Genomic DNA, 19,450 nt, shown 5'->3' with positions numbered 1-19,450 from the left:
TGGACGGAGGGAGTAGTATTTATGTGATTGCAATCATAATAATCAGTGACGGACGCATGAATTTATTTTGGCAGGGGCTCCACATTAAACTTCTTCCTTTCATATTTTAAGTCTCGCCCCGTAAGTGGAAAAAGTAAGTGCAGTATGTATCTTACTTTTATATATTAACTTTATAAAGAAATATGAATATAGTGATTTAGAAAAATGACGGATTCACTTATCCTAAAAGGCGAATCAGGCTTTAAGTTGTGGATGTATCAAAAGATAAAATGTGATATTATTTCTCGAACGAAATGATTATTTTGTTTAAATAATAACTGCATTGAACCTACAAGATAAAAATCAAATAGGCAAACTCCATTTTTAATAAATCACTAATCTTATATTCCTTCCGTCCTACTTTAAGTTGGAAAAAAATTTTGGTATAATTTTTCCATACGAATGGAGTAGAGAAAAAAAAACAGTATAGAAATAATGATGTTACCATTTTAATAATATGTTAATTAGAAATGTGATGATGAGTATAAATTTAAACGACAAACTAATTTTTATTGTGAATTTTTTATAATAAAATAAATATAAAGAATTGTTAAAAACCATTTTTTTATAATAGAGTTGAAAAGAAAAATATACAATTAAAGTGAACCTTCGAAAATTTGTTGTGTTAAAATAATGAAGAAATGGTTTTTTTTCACATTAATAATAATAATATTATATTCTCACTTTAACTTTTTAGTCGTCTTCTTCAAAGTTACGGCAACCACTTTTATCTTCTGCAACTTACAATTTTTCAATTTTTTTCAGCCCCTTGAATAATACAATTAGTGGCGTATCCAGGATTTTGAATTCGGGGCTACGAAAAAATATCTGAACAATCTTTTTCATTGTCTTAAATGCAAATGTCTTGTATAGACGCGAATATAACGACCAAATAAAAAATTATATAGTCAGAAATAAATTTTTTGGACATAAAATATTTGAGTAAAGTTTTAATCACTTTTTATAAGATAACAATACTAGTTTTTAGAAGTGAACCTTGTGAAAATAAATAATTTAAGCAAACTATCTATTATTTTAGAAAATAAAAAATATAGATATTTTATTAGTTATAAATGTTTCATATAGATATGAATATAATTGCTACACCATTGATAAAATAGTTTATAAGTAATTAGTTGAGAATTTGATAAAAACTATATTAACTTATTATTTCTATTGTTTTAGCAAAAAAAAAAAGTACTATCTATTCTTTTAATTGTTTGAAAAAAAACTAACAAAGAAAAAGTAAATCCAATTATTTTATAGAAGTAAAAGGCTATGGAACTTTCAATTGTTTGAATAAAATAAAACATGAAAAATTAAACAAATTGTATTAACAAAACAAAACAGAAAAAGATTTGAAATTAAAATGATATAACATGAAAAAAATAAACAAATTGTATTAACAAAACAAAACTGAAAAAGATTTGAAATTAAAATGATATAGAAACTTTAATTATTAGACTAAAAGAATTGAGAAAAAAAAGGTATAGAAATCAAAACAAAATGATATAACATGAAAAAAGTAAACAAATTGTATTAACAAAACAAAACAGAAAAAGATTTGAAATTAAAATGATATAGAAACTTTAATTGTTAGACTAAAAGAATTGAGAAAAGAAAAAGGTATAGAAATCAAAACAAAAAGGAATGAGTTAGGCAATCGAGAAGATTTGAACTCAAACTCTGTGCTTAGAAAATGGGGATCACAACCACTTGGCCAAAGAAGCCTTTTAATGAATACTTATATCTCAATACATGGTATTAGTATTCTAATTTGAGGTACAGTTGTACTCCTTGTTCCAATATGGCTACGCCACTGAATACAACACATATGCACAATTATACAACACATATGCACAATAACCCCTCCAAATCTATTTGAGACAGTTTGTAAGTTGGTAGAAACAAGACTTCAAACATGAAATGCACAAAATAAATGAATTAATCAGTCACAATTAAGTTCTGTACCAATGTTTGTGGTACTAGGCCCAAATACTCGGCCCAGATTTTAATTAACCGAGCCCAATTTGAAATGGAATGACAAACATACCCTTTTTCAGATAAGCTAAGGAGGAAACGAAAAAGAAGAAAAATCGGAAACCAGAATTTCGAAAGGGGCAGAATTTTCATCGACTATGGCGGGTGTTCCAACGGTCGCCGCGTCATCAGCTGCCGTCTGTCGGCGGCTTTCGTTGCCGGCGACGAAATATCTCTCTTCGTCTTCGAAATGTTACTCGATCGGGGGCTGGAATCCCCTGCCGCGCAGGACCGCGGTGCTCCCCTCCAGAAAACTCGTGATTCGAGCTGCCAGGGTCGAGTCCGAAGGGGTTACTCTTGGATTCAGAGCACCGGAATTCGAGGTAAACACAGAATTTCTGGAAATTTAGAGAAAATGAGTTGTGTTTAAATCTGAATTTTGCATTCGTTGTGTTTGAGTTTTAGCTTCCGGAACCTCTTACTGGAAAAGTGTGGAAGCTGGATGACTTTGACTCTTACCCCGCATTGCTGGTAGTGTTTAGTTTTAAAGCAATTGGAATTTGGAAACTTAATTTTTGGATTTAAACATGTGATATTTGCAGGTAATGTTCATCTGCAACCATTGCCCTTTCGTCAAACACTTGAAGCATGATATTGTAAAACTCTCAAACTACTATATGAAGGTGAAGTTATTATCTCGTTTGTTTCTGTTACTGTTAGTGTTTTGAATAGGAGAAGTTGTTAATTGTTAGTATTAAAGTGTGTATTGTGTATGGGGCAGAAAGGACTTGCGGTGGTTGCAATTTCTTCCAACTCTGTTACTACTCATCCACAGGTTCAGATGACCTTGTATCTTCAAATTGAGCAGTGCTGAAGCCATTGAATGATTCCTCCAGCTTTAACCTATTCCTCACAGGATGGACCAGATTTCATGGCTGAGGATGCTAAGATATTTAAGTATCCTTTTCCCTATCTTTATGATGAGGCAAGCATTTGATGTTGGGGAATTCCTTATTCTAGTTGTTGTCTAGTATTCCCAAGATGACTATTTGAAGATATTGCTTTACAAAACACAATTGATTGAATTAGCTATACATGAATTTGCAGTCCCAAGATGTTGCAAGAAGCTTTGGAGCCGTTTGTACACCGGAGTTTTTCTTGTTTAAAAAGGTCTGTACAGTGAACACTAAATCATCTGATCAGAACACTAAATTGTTTGCTGATCCCCGAGAGCTTAGCTATGTATTATGAAATATCTTTTGGTTTAATTTTGCAATGGTTATGATCTGATTCGTTATTCTGGTGACAGGATGGTCGTAGGCCATTTGAGTTAGTATATCACGGTCAGTTTGATGATTCACGGCCGAGCAATAAAATGCGCATCACTGGAAGGTTACTTCTGCACTTCTAAAATTTTAGAAATATAACACTGAGACAAAGTCATGTACTTGGGCTTGTTCATGTGTTCCTAACAAATTATAAGTGATGCGTAATGTAGGGACTTGAGCTTAGCGATAGACTGTGTGTTAAGTGGACAACCAGTATCGTCTGTTCAGAAGCCTAGGTAATGTTTCTGTTCAATCTGCCATTTGTATCTCTCTTGTTGTTTACAACTGATATTCTGTTACATGACTGAGACCAAGCTCATGTAATTTCTTTATCACCAGCGTCGGATGCAGTATAAAGTGGAAGCCTAAAGGTTGAGACATAAATATATATATTTATTTCGACCTTCCAAATTCCATTGCCCCTCAGAATATGCCATTTGCCAGTCTTGCTGAGATTATAGTCCGATGGCTGACTACAATCTGATCGCCTAGCATGGGGAACCCCTCGATCTTTTGTTCATTTCCAATATTCAACTTCAAAATGGCCAACGGTAACTCCATTATCATATTTACTTATTCCAAAATCTGTCTGTATAATATGTATTGCTCTACTATGATGTATTTGTGTTGTGGCAAGCATGCCTTTCTAGTGCTTTTAGGTGGTAATTGTTTTACTGAATGTTGTCTAATATTATGGTTGCCTTGCTTGCACATGTTCATGCGATGAATTGATCATATTAGGGTATTTTGCCTTCATATTTCTATACTTTTCGCCAAATTCTACTTTTGCTTAACATCTTTAAAATCTGCATCTAAATTGTCGAACTATTGATTTGTTCTAATTCTCAAATCTATCAAGAGTTTGACGTGGACATAGTTTGATGGCGTAACCAAAATGATGTCACGTTTTAGATAGCAAAATGATGCTGAATCATACAAAATTAAATAAATTCATTAGTTGGAATAGAATTAAGAACGAATGAGATGGAAGGAAGAAAATAAGAAAGCGAGATGGAAGATAGTACAACAAATGATATTTTAATTTGGTACTATTACAGCACCGTTTTGCTGCCTATAGTGTGGCGTCGTTTTGTTTGACGTCCTATAGTGCTACGTAAGTAAAATAGAAAAATAAAACGATATGTTTGCAACATTGTGATTATGATAATATGCATATATGATCTATCTGTGCTAATGGGCCTGGGCCCAAGTATAAGGTTGAAGTGTTTATGATTTCATTGGCCTACAAAATGCAGCAGACATATTTCATACTGAAAAGGATATATTTTGAAGGACATATTTTGAAGGGAAATGAAAAGGATATCATCTCATTGAAAATAACTAAACACACTACAATTATTTTTAAAATTAATTGTTGTTAATAAGTCACGAAAATGATAAGGTAGAGTTGATCACAATGAATAATTTTTGGAGCTTATAAGTTATTGGAGTTTAGTTTTGGTTTTTACCCCTATTTTTTGTTTTGTGGTTAAGTATAATTTAAAATATTTCTATAATTACATTTAAAAGTAGTACCAGTAGCTATGTTGCACTGTATTGTGCATTTCTTTTTGTATTTAAGATGAACAGTATAATATGTTTATCTAAATAGCACAGCTTTCCAATCACATTCAGCTATTAAGTTTGAATTTAATAATCATTACTTGTAGATAAGGTCGGGTGATATTACTATTTAAGGACTTAAAAATATTGTGAACTAACTAATTAGGTGTTTGGCTCTTATTTAATTGAATCACAACTACCTAGCTACAAATTGCAACAAGTCAATTATGCAATAAATTCACCCTACCCTAATATAGTTCTAAGAATGGTCCCTTATTCTTCCTGTTTCTACAACCACTCTTTCTTTTTAGCTTTGCAAAATGAATATAATAAAAACATAAAATAGATCCAAGTTTCTATGGTATTTCTCCATTGATTATCATCATATTCATTCAACTGAGAAATTATATTGAAAAACCATCACTCATAGAGCTTAGCTAAGAGCGAAATAAGCCTGATGGCGGTTCCATGAAGTTGGTCCTGGGATGGCTCGGAACAATTTGTCACTTGCTTTGAAGTGACAAATCATAAGAATAGACTGTCCAAGTGTTCCACAAGGGAAGTTTGAATCTTTCTTGATGGAGTTGTTCCACATGCCATTAGAAATGTATTGTCGACAGATTTTGATAATACATTCGTGTAGAAAAATTAAGTTGTTGGCTATTGCAATATGGACTAATGTCAGCTTACGAAATTCTAAGAATTCAAGTATTTTTCTACCAAAAAATATAGTTGGTTAAAAATCAAAATCTTGGTATACTATGTATATGTATAGGCAATTAATTCATAAAATAAGACTCTTCAATATTAATATAAAAGTTGAACTTGTGATTTTAATTTTTATTTTGATTTCAAAAAAGATTTACCTATGAAGCTCTATGAAATAGTTAAGATTCTGATTCCATCAGTACTATAATGTAATGTAGAGAAAGATTGGCCGTATATTACATGTGCCATCCTAGTCGACTTAACAAACGGGACATGCACATGCATATCTAAATGTGTGTGGAATACGTATTACTACTATTTACTACTACCTCTGTCCCTGAAAATTTGATACATATTATCATTTCGGTCCGTCTCTGAAAATTTGATACACTTCACTTTTACCATTTTTGGTAGTGGATCTCATATTCCACTAACTCATTCCTACTCACATTTTATTATAAAACTAATACTTAAAAAGTAGGACCCACATCCCACCAACTTTTTCAACTCACTTTCCATTACATTTCTTAAAACCCGTGTCGGGTCAAAGTGTAGCAAATTTTAGGGGACGGAGGTAGTACAATTTATGTTCTCTTCATATATATACGCTCAAGGTTCGGTTTTGGTTTGAGATTTTCTAGAATCAGAACTGGCGGTTCCGGAACCTTGGACATGTCTAGCTTCAACTAATTTAATATAAAAGTAATACTCCATCCGTCCCACAAGAGTATGCATTTTTGATTGGACGAGTTTTAATGCACATTTGGTAAAGTAAGAGATACTCATATGAGACGAACTAAAAAGAAAATTATAATAATGCTAGTAATTGGTAAATTTCTCACGAGTAATTATAATAATGCATAACGCACAAGCACAATCAACATCAATTATGTGCATCACAATTCACCTATCAGAATAATAATCAATTCAACCCAACAAAAAGCAAAAACGAAAAAGAAAAAGAGATCCGAAATAAATTGCAATTAGTAACTCCATGTGCCATAATTATTTGGCGTGTGAGAAAAGAGTGGCAAGCAATGAAGAAATAGGACAAAATTTCATTATTTTCTCATAAAGTATAATATTATATGTTTATAGACATCAACATATTTTGCCAATAGTCTCTTTCACGGAATTGTGACAGTTAACTTCCAAGAATCAAGAAAAAAAATGAGGAATTAAATTAATATAGTTAACAAATCAAGGGGTGGATTAAAAATTTAAAATTCATAGGCAGAGAGATCAAAAGAACTCCAATTATCCGGTGCAAACACCCCACAGTCTTCCATCTGCACCGCCGGGTACGCTAAGCTCGGCAGAGTTGTACCTTCCTCCCACAACATATCCTCCCCGATCTCAAACAAAAACTGCTGGCCACTCACATCCTGACACATGGACATCTGCGTCATCATCCCCTGCTGCTGCATCTGATCATCTCCAACCAATCCCAGCGGCGTCTGATACTCAAACGCCGCCGTAGCCTCACCAAACGCGCTCGCCGGAGCATTTTCCGACGACGACTCGTCGCCGCCGGAGCCGCCGACGTAATTGGCGAAGACGGCGGCCATGTCAATGCAGGCTCCGGCGGCGGCGGGGGAGGGGGAGGCGGCGGCGGTGGAGTGGCGCGTGGCGGAGGCGGCGGCGCGTGCGCGGCGGGATTTGCGGCAGCCGCCGCCGACGGGGACGTTGCGGAGGGAGCCGCCTTTGGTCCAGTAGCGGCGGCAGGCCTTGCAGAAGTAGCGGGGCTGGGAGAGGCTGTAGTTGTTGTAGTAGCAGAATTTGGTGTTGGCGGAGGCGCAGCGGGGGCAGTTTGGGGCGATTTCCGCGGCTGCGGTGGTGTATTTCCATTTGGCGGCGCCGGCGCCGTCCATCGCTATGGGCCGGATGAGGCCCATTGGGTTTGAGTAGTCGCTAGTGGCTGTGGAAGTTGAGAACATTTTTTTTCCTTTTTTTTTTAATTTTATTTTTGTTTTGAAAGGAGAGTGAGGATCAAGAATGAGATCACAAAAATGAGAGAGGGGAATGATTTAGGTGAAGAGGGGTGTATATATATAGCAACTGTTAGTTTGAAAAGCATGCTCTAGAGAGTTCATACCACATAAGAATGTTATTTTATGCTTTTAAAAGAAGAATGTTATCTTAAGATTGGTGATGCTTAGTTATAGTAATATTTTACTCTGTTTGTTTGTGTGCTAATTATACTCTGTCCCTGAAAATTTGATACATATTACCATTTCGGTCCGTCCCTGAAAATTTGATATACTTCACTTTTATCATTTTTGGTAGTGGACCTCATATTCTACTAACTCATTCCTACTCACATTTTATTATAAAACTAATACTTTAAAAGTAGGACCCACATCCCACCAACTTTTTCAACTCACTTTCCATTACATTTCTTAAAACCCGTGTCGGGTCAAAGTGTAGCAAATTTTGGAGGACGGAAATAGTAATATTTTACTTTATTCGTTATCACAAAATTTTAACGTAAAATTATTAAAATAAAATAATAATAATAAAAAAAGTGATTAAAATATTATTAATGGACATCGAATCTCATTTCATTAGTTATCAGAAAGATATTTGTAAAATAGAACATTAATATTTTTAAGATACTCACTATTCACTAAAATGATAATAGTTTTTATTTTAAAAGAAGAAGAGATTATATTACTCTAATTTTAATTATGCTCACTCAGTCTGCCAAAAAATATCATTATATAGTACTAGTACTCTGTAATTTAAGAATATTCGTCATTATAAGTATATTACACACTGAACTAACTCATTCTATTCAAATTTCTAAAAAAATACTCCCTCCGTCCCCAATTAGGAGTCACACTTTGACCGGACACGGGTTTTAAGAAATGTAAAGAAAAATTGGTTGAAAAAGTTAGTGGAATGTGAGACCCATTTTTTTATATTGGTTTTATAATAAAATGTGAGTGAATTGAGTTAGTGGAATGTGAGACCTACTTACCATTTATGGTAAAAATAAAGTGTGACTCTTAATTGGGGATGGACCGAAATGGAAAAGTGTGACTCTTAATATGGGACGGAGGGAGTATATATAATCTGAATATAAAAATAAAACTTAGATTTTACTATTTATTGACCGGCGGTAGCTAATACTCCCTCCGTCCCATAAAAGTTGAGTCGTATTCCTTTTTAGTCCGTCCCAACAAAGTTGAGTCATTTCCTTTTTTAACAAAAGACAAAACATCTAATCATTCTTACCTTATTCCATCATTAATTTTACTCTCTCTTATCTTTCCTACTTTTTTCATCTCTCCTATTTATTTAATATAAATTCTTAATCTCCGTGCCCAAAAGTTTTGTCTCAACTTTTATGGGACGGAGGGATTAGTACCTATTTTACAAAGTTTAAAATCAAAGTGAAAACTTAAATATCCTATCGAAAGTGCAGCGGCATGGCTCCGTATTTTGAACTCAATGTGTTAATTCAATGGTGATTTTAATTAACACGTTGAGTACGAAATGAAGACATACTAATATAGATTGAAATTACAAAATGAGTTAAATATCGAGCATTAATTTCAATTATTTGGTGTGAAGGTTTGGATATTTTTTAGACTATTCTATATAATAAAGAAAACAATTCTATAGAGTACAGCATTTTAATAATGATTTTGTTATCAGTTTTTAGAAATTTAATTTAGTGTATTCATTGTGTGGGAGTAGTGGAGAGGAGACCGAGGGCCATTACAAATCTTTAGTAAATGTATGTGGTAGTTCCTATTTATTTTCATATAAATTAGATTAATCATATTCTATTTACGTACTATGAGGGCGAGTTAAAATTATCTAAATTCTAGAAATTATTTATCAATTTGAATTATAGATCTTGACTACGTTGCACGCGGAACAGTACTAACTATATTACTCCATACAAATATTACTCCTTTTAATTATATTATACTACCTCCGTCCTCCAAATATTGACACACTTTGACTCGGCACGAGTTTTAAAAAATGTAATAGAAAGTGAGTTGAATAAGTTGGTGGGATGTGGATCCTACTTTTAAAGTATTAGTTTTATAATAAAATATGAGTAGGAATTTAGTGAGATATGAGGTTCACTACAAAAAATGGTAAAAAGCAAAGTGTGTCAAACTTTCAGGAACGGATCGAAATGGTAAATTGTGTCAAACTTTCAGGAACGGAGATAGTAATAACTAATAAGGCATTTTATTTCTAAATCCCACCAAAGCATTTGCATCTTATTTGTTTATTAATTACATCATCTTTTATATTAATGAGCTCAAAGTGAACATTTTGTTAAGTCTAATTCTCATGAATTGAGTAAGATTACAATGCATAATAAATAAAAATATTAAGTGATTATTGAAATTGTTGTTCATAATAAAAATTACGGAGTACTTTTTTAATGTGTAATACTCCCCCCGTTCCATAGTAATAGAGTCATTTTGCTATTTTGGTACGTTCCATAGTAATAGAGTCATTTTCCTTTTTAGTAAAAGTCAACACATTTTTCTACACCTACTTTACTCTCTTATTTTTTTCTCTCTTCATCTCTCTACCTTTTTCATTTTCCACTTAATTCTCCCTTTACTTAACTCACCAAACACAATTTTTCTTAATCTCCATATCGAAAAGAAACACCTCCATTACTATAAAACGGAGGGAGTATTAACTAGTCATAATGGATATGTAGTAATACAGTACAAAACTTATAAGGCTAACATTACAGCATGTGATAGCAACTCAAAAAACTGAATTTAATTAAAATTTTCCATACTCGTGGATCGACAGCCAGGTTGGCCAACCCTGTGCAGGCCACCTCCGCCTGCCTACATAGGAGTATGACTTTATTTATATACTCTCTCAGTCCCAAGGTAGTTGGTTCATTTTTTTTGGACACATAATTTAATAAATTGATTTGCTTAAGGTTAAAGTAGAAAAAATAAAGTAAGAGAAAAGATAAAGTAACAAAGAGAATAAATTTTTACTAAAAAAGAAAATGATTCAACTAGCTTGAGACAAAGTAAAGAGAAATACGACTCAGCTATCTTAGAACAGAGGGAGTATGGCAAAGATGAAAATATAAGTAAATGGAAAAAATGATGAAGCAATGGGGAGTAGAAAAGAGGGCGTGGGCGGTTAGCGAGCCATGTGATGGAAAATGATATGTTAAGACATAATCATGTTTTTATTGAGGCAAATAGTTTACGTTTGGGTAATGTGGCATTTCCCCATTGGTTGTTGATGACCGCGATTGATGCTATTGGTCAATGCCATCCTCCTCAATTTTATCATTTTATCATAATTTCATTATCGAGTCACCATGACTCCATGAATCCATGATGAATAGTCTCAGCAACAAAGCTTGCAAATCCCAAATGCCATTATTGTGCATTTTTTTTTTATATATACAAGAGAAATGCTGTAGTTGAAAGTGCAGCGAGCAAAAGTCGTTAACAAATCAACGAACAAGTAACAATAAAAGCAACAACAAAAGGCATGCAAAAAACTATGCAAAATCCCCCACCCATCAGCCATATAACCAAAAATCACCAAGCTAAGCAAATAAACACTATAAGCACCGAGTCATCCCTCACTCAACAAAATGTCACACCATCAACTCAACCAAGAATAAGACACCAACAACAGAAAAACAAAGGCACCAGAAGGAAAAAGAGGAGAAAGAAAAAATAGCAAAACTAAAAAAGAGCACCCCTCAAATATCTTCACTCATCTACTTCCTTTTACTTTCAAAGCCTCACCAGCATCTAACATCGTTTTAGCTAGTGCCATTTCCTTCTTTCTATTTTTTGAAGTTCAATTGATATTTAAAAAGCAAAATAGTGTAAATCGAAGAATTCATTCAAAAAATATTCAAGAACTTTGAGATTTCCACCTAGTTTTATCTATATTATTGCACTGAAATAATTACAAATTTATTAAAAGCACAAGTATATGAAATTGCGCGGGGCATAAAACTGTTTTTGCATCATCGAGATTTTATTTGATTATGTAAACATGATTATTTCAATATAGTTTCACAACTTATAAGTATGAAAAAAAGGCAAAAGCCACCAGATGTAGGCAAATACAAAACCTCAATCTATAAATTCACCAACAAACTCAATCTTTTTTCTTTATTTTTTAATCAATTGGAACCCTTTCCAAAATATTTTTCACCACACATGTCGGCAAAGTTTTATTACTTCACTCACCTAGGGATCGGTAAAGAATTAATTTATTAATTGCACGATTACATTAACTAATACTCTAATTAATTCACATCAATTGGTGCATTCCACATGCATATATGCCTACGTGGCAAGATTTGGTGAAGTTGGAGATCTTAAACACCATTAAATTGCTTTGTTTAATCATTTAAAACTGTGATTAAACAAAGCCCCTAAAATGTGATCTTTAGTAGTAGTAGTACTTATTTGAATTCAATACATCATTCCCCCTGATTTAGTTCCTAAATTAATTGCGCCTTCAATTAAAAGTGAACCCTTTTCTTATCACAAAATTAAGATATTTAAATAATTTATCATTAAAAAAGTCAAAACTTCGTGGAGGGTTCATGTCCTTATGCTTGGACGATTTGAGTCAAAACAATCGATCATTTAATGCAATTCACTCGAAGATTTTCTGACCTTTTATTGTGCTCAAGCAATGTATAACAATATTCTATTTATTTCACCGTCTTATTTCACATCTTAGCCGATTAAAAAATGAGGTTTGCACGTAGGAACTTGAATTTGGAAAATCACATTGCAAAGATATAAACCAAAAATATCACGTTAAAAGTGTTTGAACTGACAATTTTGCCCCTGAGTCATTTTGACCTATTTTCTAGAAACTTATGAAGCGGCTGCATCTTGATGGCGAAAATTTGGTGCATTTTTTATGGGTTAGAGCTGGCCAAGGCTTGAGGATTTCGAAAGTTAGAGATAGAGAGTGATAATTTTGTTGGGGTATCGATGATTATGGGCGTGTTCGAGATCTCAACTATTTGTCGTTCCTTAGTACAAAAGGTGCGTGACATTCTTCAAGATTTTGACTTAGTCGTGCTTCGGCATGTGCATAGAGAAGGCAACTTTGCAACAGATTTTTTTATCCCATTTTGCTTATAGCTTTTTTGGAGGAGTTCATGTTTTAGAAACTTTGCATTTGGGGTTACGTAGTTGATTTACCATGATAGCATAGGTGTTTCTTACATCTGTTAATTGTGTTAGTTTCAGGCTTTGCCTGTATTTCTTTACCAAAATAGAAAAGACATCGAAGATGAAGATAAACATGAAAAAAAATTATTGTCATGCTCTGTTTAGTAAGTTTGATGCTGATATGATTTTTTTTACTATAATATACTCCTTCCGTCCCATAGAAACAATCTAATTTTTACATTTCCGTCCATCCTACAAGATTAGCCTCTTTCTATATTTAGTAAAATTTTCTATCTTATGGGGTCAGCCTCATTCTCAATTAACAATATCCCAATTACTTTTTCTTTCAATCTCTCTCATATTTTATCAACTTTGCATTAAAACTCGTGCATCAAAAGGTGTTTGTCATGCTTTGTTTAGTCAGTTGATACAATTTGATGTTGATATGATTTTTTTTACTACAATATACTCCTTTCGTCCCATAAAAATAGTCTAATTTTTTCATTTTTGTAATTAGCCTCTTTAAATATTTAGTAAAATTTTCTCTCTTATAATATTAGTCTCATTCTTCATTAATAATATTTCAGTTACTTTTTCTTTCTATCTCTCTCCTGTTTTACTAACTTTGCGTTAAAACTCGTGTTAGTCTCCAAAGTCTCTATATATACATGTTTCGTCACGATGATGAATATTTTGTGCGACCGTATTGTCACTTATCAGGAGTACTGCATGCCATGTGTATTAGCTTTCAAACTTAGGTCTTGTATGCATAATATATCAACCAATTTTGAAAATGAATACTTTAATATCATAGAGCAAGAACAAATCATCATTCAATTTGAAATAAACATGCATAGATACTGAAATAATATTTGTTTCTATTATTCCTATCATGCTACTCTCTTCTCACTCTATATTTATTTGGCTTCTCAATCTTCCCCTTTCATTTAAAATCCTTATGAAATTCAGTGTAATGTTGAGGAATGAGCTAAACACCAGCTGGTTTATGGGCAAACTTGATCATCTCTATATCCCTCGAATTCTTGATAATATAAAAGAAAAGTAAAAAGTACAAAATTTGAAGAAGGTATGGTCAATTATTTTCAAGTAGTTGCAAAAGTTTTAAGTAGGCAGTGGGCAATTCATGTGGGTGTTTTGGGTCATTTTCGTGTATGAGATGTGCAACAAGAAAGTGATTAACACACAATCCCTTCCACGGATCTAATAGTTACTCTAGTTTCCCTCTGACTACGCATCGAAAAAATAGTGTAAAATAGTATTGGGTTGTACATGATGTGTTGTTCGCGTGTGTAGTAGTAATGTAGTATATAGTTCTATATATACACACACACGATCGGCACATAATTAACCATGAACGACGCAGTAATGAAGATGGTATTAATTAATTTAATTGTGATTTAAATTACGAAATGAGATATTGTTATAGAATGATGGGAACGTTGGAAGGTATAGGGATGGCAATAGAACTCGTGATATGTGTTAAATGGCATAAAGATTTAGAAATGGTTTGCATGTGGGAGATGTTGGTCTAATTTGGGTGTGTGAGAGGGGGTCCCTAATTCGTGGGTGCCATTTCTATCATCTACCTACATCATTAACTATATACTTAAAATTAGGTCATGTGATCAAAAAACAATTTAGATGATGATCATATTTGTATTTATAAGGGTCTTGGTTGTTCAATTTCGGCGAATTATTTTTAAAAAAGAAGTTCGAAATTAAAATCAATTGGCAAATTATATATACCGAAATCATCCCGACAATATGCATGGTTATATAACAGGTTCCCATACAGTTTAATTATCAAAATTTAAAAAAATTAAGGATATAGATTATATTTTGGTTTCGGAAAAATACGAGAGAAATTCTCAAGTCAACAAAAGTGACAAGAATGATAAGTCTGTCAAAAAAACGAAAGACCAAACAAAACGAAGAAATTACACAAAAATGCTCAACAACCACAACCCAACCTACACTCCTCAAATTCACAAACTCCATATTTCCACCAAAACAACAAACTGCAACGTCTCAAATCAAACAACTAGACCTATAAACACGAAACGAGCAACCAACAAAAAACTAGGTACATATGTGGACGCCACTCTTGTTTAGTTCATATACATTTTATTACCAACGTAATTTAGACTGATTAATATTTTTTCTATATAATTTTAAATAAATGAATAAAATAATATTAATAACAATTTTGTAAATTTAATATCAATGTAGAAGAAAATTAATAAAGCTACATGCATATGAGAGGGTGCTCATGGTATATGTATGTAGTAATTATTTTTCCTGATTTTGATTCATAAAAATTTGTTCGTTAACTGGCTAAATCAACACCTTTAATAATAATAATAATTTAATAATTGTGTTATCGGTCTTTTCATAATATCAATTACAAAAACATCATATTGTAATTCTTGACATTTGACAGAGAACAATATTGCAGGGCAATTTCAAACCTCAGATTCTCTTTGAAAAAAATTAGACCATGTTGGTTGCTGCCTTGGCCCACAATTGAAAATATGGCCTCATGACTATACTTTGGACTTTAAAGATCACTCATTTGATTTCATATCTATATTTTTCCAGTCATCAAACAATCAATCAAGCAATTCAAATATGGCCATTAGTTGTTCTCTTATTTTCTGTGTTTAATTGATGAAAAAAATGTGAAATGATATTATCTTTTACTTTTTTATACTAATGAAAAATTAGATAGATCATCACAATTCACAAATCTAGAAAGCAAAATAGGAGATATATAAATAATTAAGTAGGTGCTAAACTCATTCTCCTAAGCAAAACATAAGTTAGCAATCTGTATCCTACAATCATCACAACCATTGCTCCAACCTCCATTCCTCCTCCTACCTCTCCACTCCCATACTGTATCCTCAGCAGCAGCTTATACGTGTGATAATTCAACGATAGGTATCGTACCCAACGCATGAACCTCGGGACTCTCTGCACACCAACACCACCAAAGTTAATCACTCTTCATACATAGAAAAAAAATCAATTTTGAACTGTTGATATGATATAATATGGTAACATACAGTGATGAAGAAGCCACCAGATAGCATGAATGTCATAACTGTGACAGAAGCCAAAGTTGTTGCCTTCTTCACATCCATGAATGCTGCACCTATACTTAGTCCTAGCCCCTACAAACAAATACTACATGTTCATGACTTCTTCTTGTTTCAAACTTTTTCTTTAAATGGTGGTGTGATTTAATTTACCTGAGCAGCAATGATGCTGAGGAAGATGGAGAGGAGAGTTAGAGAAAATGCCGCGAAAGTGTGCTTGAGTCCCACCATGAAGTAGATTATCGTGAGGAACACAACGGACAGGAGGAGGTCTAAAGGCAGATCACTCGCGTTTCTAGCTACCAAATACGCGCTCACCTTGTACATCCCCACTGATCTCTCCTTGGACAGCATTGCCCTTTCGAGTGGGAATGTTAATATGGCTGTGAATACAGGGGAGAAAGCCCAATACACAGAGATGAAGAACAATAGCCCTGCTTGATCTTGAGGCCTATGGGGAGAAGATGTTGTTGCATTGGAATTCCACCAGATTGAGCCAGTGATGACAGCGGTGGATATGACTTGAGTCACGCGAAGGCTGCTCAAGTACTCGTGTCGCCTCTCCTTTAGGCCTCTTCGGAAGAGAATGCAAAACTGTGCAATCCAAGATGCCCCACATTCTCCTGCATCACTCATGTTGCTGCGCCTCCCGGGCTTGTGGTAATTGAGCGTTGTGATCTCGTCTAGTTTCATCGTCTTCGACTCATAAGCCCCTAATAGATACTGCAAAGCAAGAAACTATTAGAGATGTTGAATCCAAAAAGATGTAATGTTTTTCAATTTTTGTTTGGTGTGTTGAATTGACCTTATGCACATCAGAAGGGAGGAACTTGTCTTGTAGTTCTGAAGGGATGGATTTGTCTTTGACATTTCCACTTGCAAGATCAATCAAGAATTCGGCTGGATTCATCGCGATAAGTGGCAAGCACCCGATGGATGAGAAGTACCTCATTGCATCGGACGCCTTCCCAAAGTACAACGAGCACCCATTGCTCAGCAGTATCAGCTTGTCGAATATGCTAAACAGCCGGCTCGAGGGCTGATGGATTGTGGTAATCACTGTCTTCCCACCCTATGCATTATGCAAACATTTGTATAAGGATTTTTTTTCTTCAAAATTTTAGTACTACTAAATTTTTTACCTGAGCAATGTCTTGGAGCATCTGAACGATACGAAGGGCGGTCGTGGAGTCTAATCCGGACGTAGGTTCATCAAGGAACAGAAGTGATGGATTGAGAAGAATCTCATTGCCAATGCACACTCTCCTTTTCTCACCTCCAGAAACTCCTCTCACAACCTTATTCCCACCAACCATTGTGTTTTGGCACCTAATTTCATGGTTTAATAAACACAAATCAACTTCACAAACACAACAACCATAAAAAGAAAAAGTAATACATACTTCTCTAGACCAAGCTGTGAGAGCACATCCATTGCTCTCTCAGTTTTCTGCTGGTTTGACAGCGAGTTGGGAAGGCGAAGCAACGCAGAGTAAGTTAGCGTCTCCTTCACAGTTAAGTGTGGGAACACAGTGTCATCTTGCAGCACAAATCCAATCCTTTTTCACTCACAAATTAAACAAGCAAAGATAAGGTCAGATTCATGAATGCTTAGTAAACTATATAACCACATAATGTACATGGAGCTACCTTCGTTTCAACGATTTAGTGTATAACCGATCATTGTAAGTTATGATTCCGCCATCACATTTCACTCTCCCACTCAGCAGATTCAGCAGAGTAGTTTTGCCACCTCCAGAAGGCCCCATCAGAGCAAGAACTTCGCCTGGAAAAACCGAACCACTCACACCTTGCACAATGTGTTTCTCCACTATCTTTGAGCTATTCAACCTCACATTGTAATTCACATCTTTAAACTACAAAAACATGCAAGGAATTATATAAACCTTCATCAACGCGTCTTCCTCAACAAAACATCAACTGTATTAGTACTATAATTTACCTTGAGAGAAATTCCCAATGCTGCCTCAACTCTATCTGATCATCACAAACACCACACTAAATATTGTTTTTCGATAAAAAGGTATAACATACAATAAGAACTTGCCTGATATTGTAACATCAGGAAGGCCATGAAGGGATGAGGATGAATTGGACTGATAAAGTGAGAGGAGTCCTCTTTTCTCATTGGTGGGAGGATTGTCTGAGCATTGTTCATCAAACATTTCAGCGACGAAATGAGAGCTAAACGACTTAGCTTTGCACAAAGGTGTGATTTTTGAGGTATCTTTGTTGCTGATCAGATCAAGGCTTCTCCTTTTGATCTTAGAGTTTATAGTTTTATTCCTGAAGTTGTCCTCATCAGCTAACATGAGCTTCTTCATTTCGTCGTGTTTTGCATCAGTTCGGAACACGTTGTCTTGGTTGATCTTGGCGTAATTTTCGGACAAGTCAAGAGCTGATGCTGTCTCCTCCATTGCTTGGAGAAGTTCAAGATTTGAGCTGCATTTGCAAAGAAGAAAACTTGATGAGTTGAAAGAAGGCAAGAGAATGATTATTATTATTATTATGTAAGGAAAAAAGATTTTGAAATACAAGACAAAGATAGAGAGATCATACAAAGACTAAATGAAAAGCAGTGTGACGAAACTTGATCAGTTTTGGTTAATATATATAGACAATCCTTTTTTAATCACTAAGAAGTTGAGAGTTATTATTCATGTGTTTTTTAGTAATATTTACTTTCTTTACACAATACATAAGAAACACTTCATTTACACTACAATATACTTTAATGAGTCCAACTTATTTTTCTCATTTTGTTATATTTTATATTTTCTTATAGAGTTATACTCCCTCCGTCCCACTTAAGATGACACGTTAAGTTTTTCTTTTTAGTTTGTCCTAACTAAAATGACACATTTCCTTTTTTGATAACTTTCTCTCAAATTAATACACTCAGCCATTTTTTTCTAACTCTTATTTAAATATATAGGAGTACTACTTTTTAGTTGATATGGATGATATTTTTTAAAAAAAAATGGAGGTTGTTTCTATTTTCATCGACAATAAACCTCACTACGTAAAAATTCAAGTATGATTGTCATATTAATAAATTGTTACTATTTCCTTTATGAAAAAGTCGATAATTAGATTATATAAGTATAATATCCCCTTATAATATTTTTGAATAATGCAGTTATTTTTGTCTTGTAATATTAAAAGCGGGTGTTGGTCTCTATCTCATATCTTCCAATTTTTCACAAATTTCAAAATAGACAAGTCTTGAAAAATAGAAACATGTACCCTAAATTGTACAACGACGCGTGATTGAAAATCTTCCATTAGATTCTTGGAAGCACCTTTATAAATAGACAATACATAAATTAATGGGAATGGCCAAACCACATTTTCTTGCATAAGAGTTTGTAGTCCACCACAGTCTTATCAAAGTACTATACCACCTATATTGATATCTGACAATATTTCATAATTAGAGAAATATTACAACGTTTGGTACGAAAGAAGACAATTGAGGGGTGCCTTTGCATCAACGGCAAAGTACAGATATTTGATGCCTTCACTTACC

General features: G+C 33.9%; 3 protein-coding genes across 4 annotated transcripts; 1 reads left to right on the top strand and 2 right to left on the bottom strand.

Moving 5' to 3' along the window:
• Positions 1 to 2,128: 2,128 nt before the first annotated feature.
• Positions 2,129 to 4,058, top strand: LOC125207355 (Thioredoxin superfamily protein). 2 transcript variants are annotated; one of them, XM_048106654.2, is made up of 9 exons: positions 2,130 to 2,402; positions 2,485 to 2,550; positions 2,622 to 2,702; positions 2,801 to 2,854; positions 2,936 to 3,004; positions 3,127 to 3,189; positions 3,329 to 3,411; positions 3,518 to 3,583; positions 3,687 to 4,058. In XM_048106654.2, exons 1-9 carry the CDS (start codon positions 2,178 to 2,180, stop codon positions 3,721 to 3,723), a joined length of 744 nt encoding a protein of 247 aa, XP_047962611.2. In that variant the 5' UTR covers positions 2,130 to 2,177; the 3' UTR covers positions 3,724 to 4,058. The 2 variants fall into 2 exon arrangements, with proteins under 2 accessions (XP_088916678.1, XP_047962611.2); XM_089060552.1 differs by lacking the exon at positions 2,485 to 2,550 and having other exon boundaries at positions 2,129 to 2,402.
• A 2,718-nt stretch (positions 4,059 to 6,776) lies between these two features.
• Positions 6,777 to 7,683, bottom strand: LOC125207870 (uncharacterized). Its single transcript, XM_048107372.2, has one exon. The coding sequence runs from the start codon at positions 7,553 to 7,555 to the stop codon at positions 6,839 to 6,841; it is 717 nt and encodes a 238-aa protein (XP_047963329.2). The 5' UTR covers positions 7,556 to 7,683; the 3' UTR covers positions 6,777 to 6,838.
• A 7,867-nt stretch (positions 7,684 to 15,550) lies between these two features.
• On the bottom strand, positions 15,551 to 18,572 carry LOC125208115 (ABC transporter G family member 22-like). The gene is made up of 10 exons (XM_048107672.2): positions 18,481 to 18,572; positions 17,969 to 18,363; positions 17,864 to 17,898; positions 17,551 to 17,777; positions 17,304 to 17,459; positions 17,043 to 17,229; positions 16,706 to 16,972; positions 16,054 to 16,623; positions 15,868 to 15,975; positions 15,551 to 15,775 (listed from the first exon to the last, which is right to left on the bottom strand). Exons 2-10 carry the CDS (start codon positions 18,336 to 18,338, stop codon positions 15,581 to 15,583), a joined length of 2,115 nt encoding a protein of 704 aa, XP_047963629.2. The 5' UTR covers positions 18,339 to 18,363; positions 18,481 to 18,572; the 3' UTR covers positions 15,551 to 15,580.
• Positions 18,573 to 19,450: the final 878 nt, after the last annotated feature.

This window comes from Salvia hispanica, chromosome 6 (genome assembly GCF_029641045.1).
Source record: "Salvia hispanica isolate PSC_SH4W2 chromosome 6, Shi_PSC_v1, whole genome shotgun sequence".
NCBI lineage: Eukaryota > Viridiplantae > Streptophyta > Magnoliopsida > Lamiales > Lamiaceae > Salvia > Salvia hispanica.
Note: the sequence above shows the minus strand (reverse complement) of the source record. Positions and strands in the feature narration are given on the sequence as shown.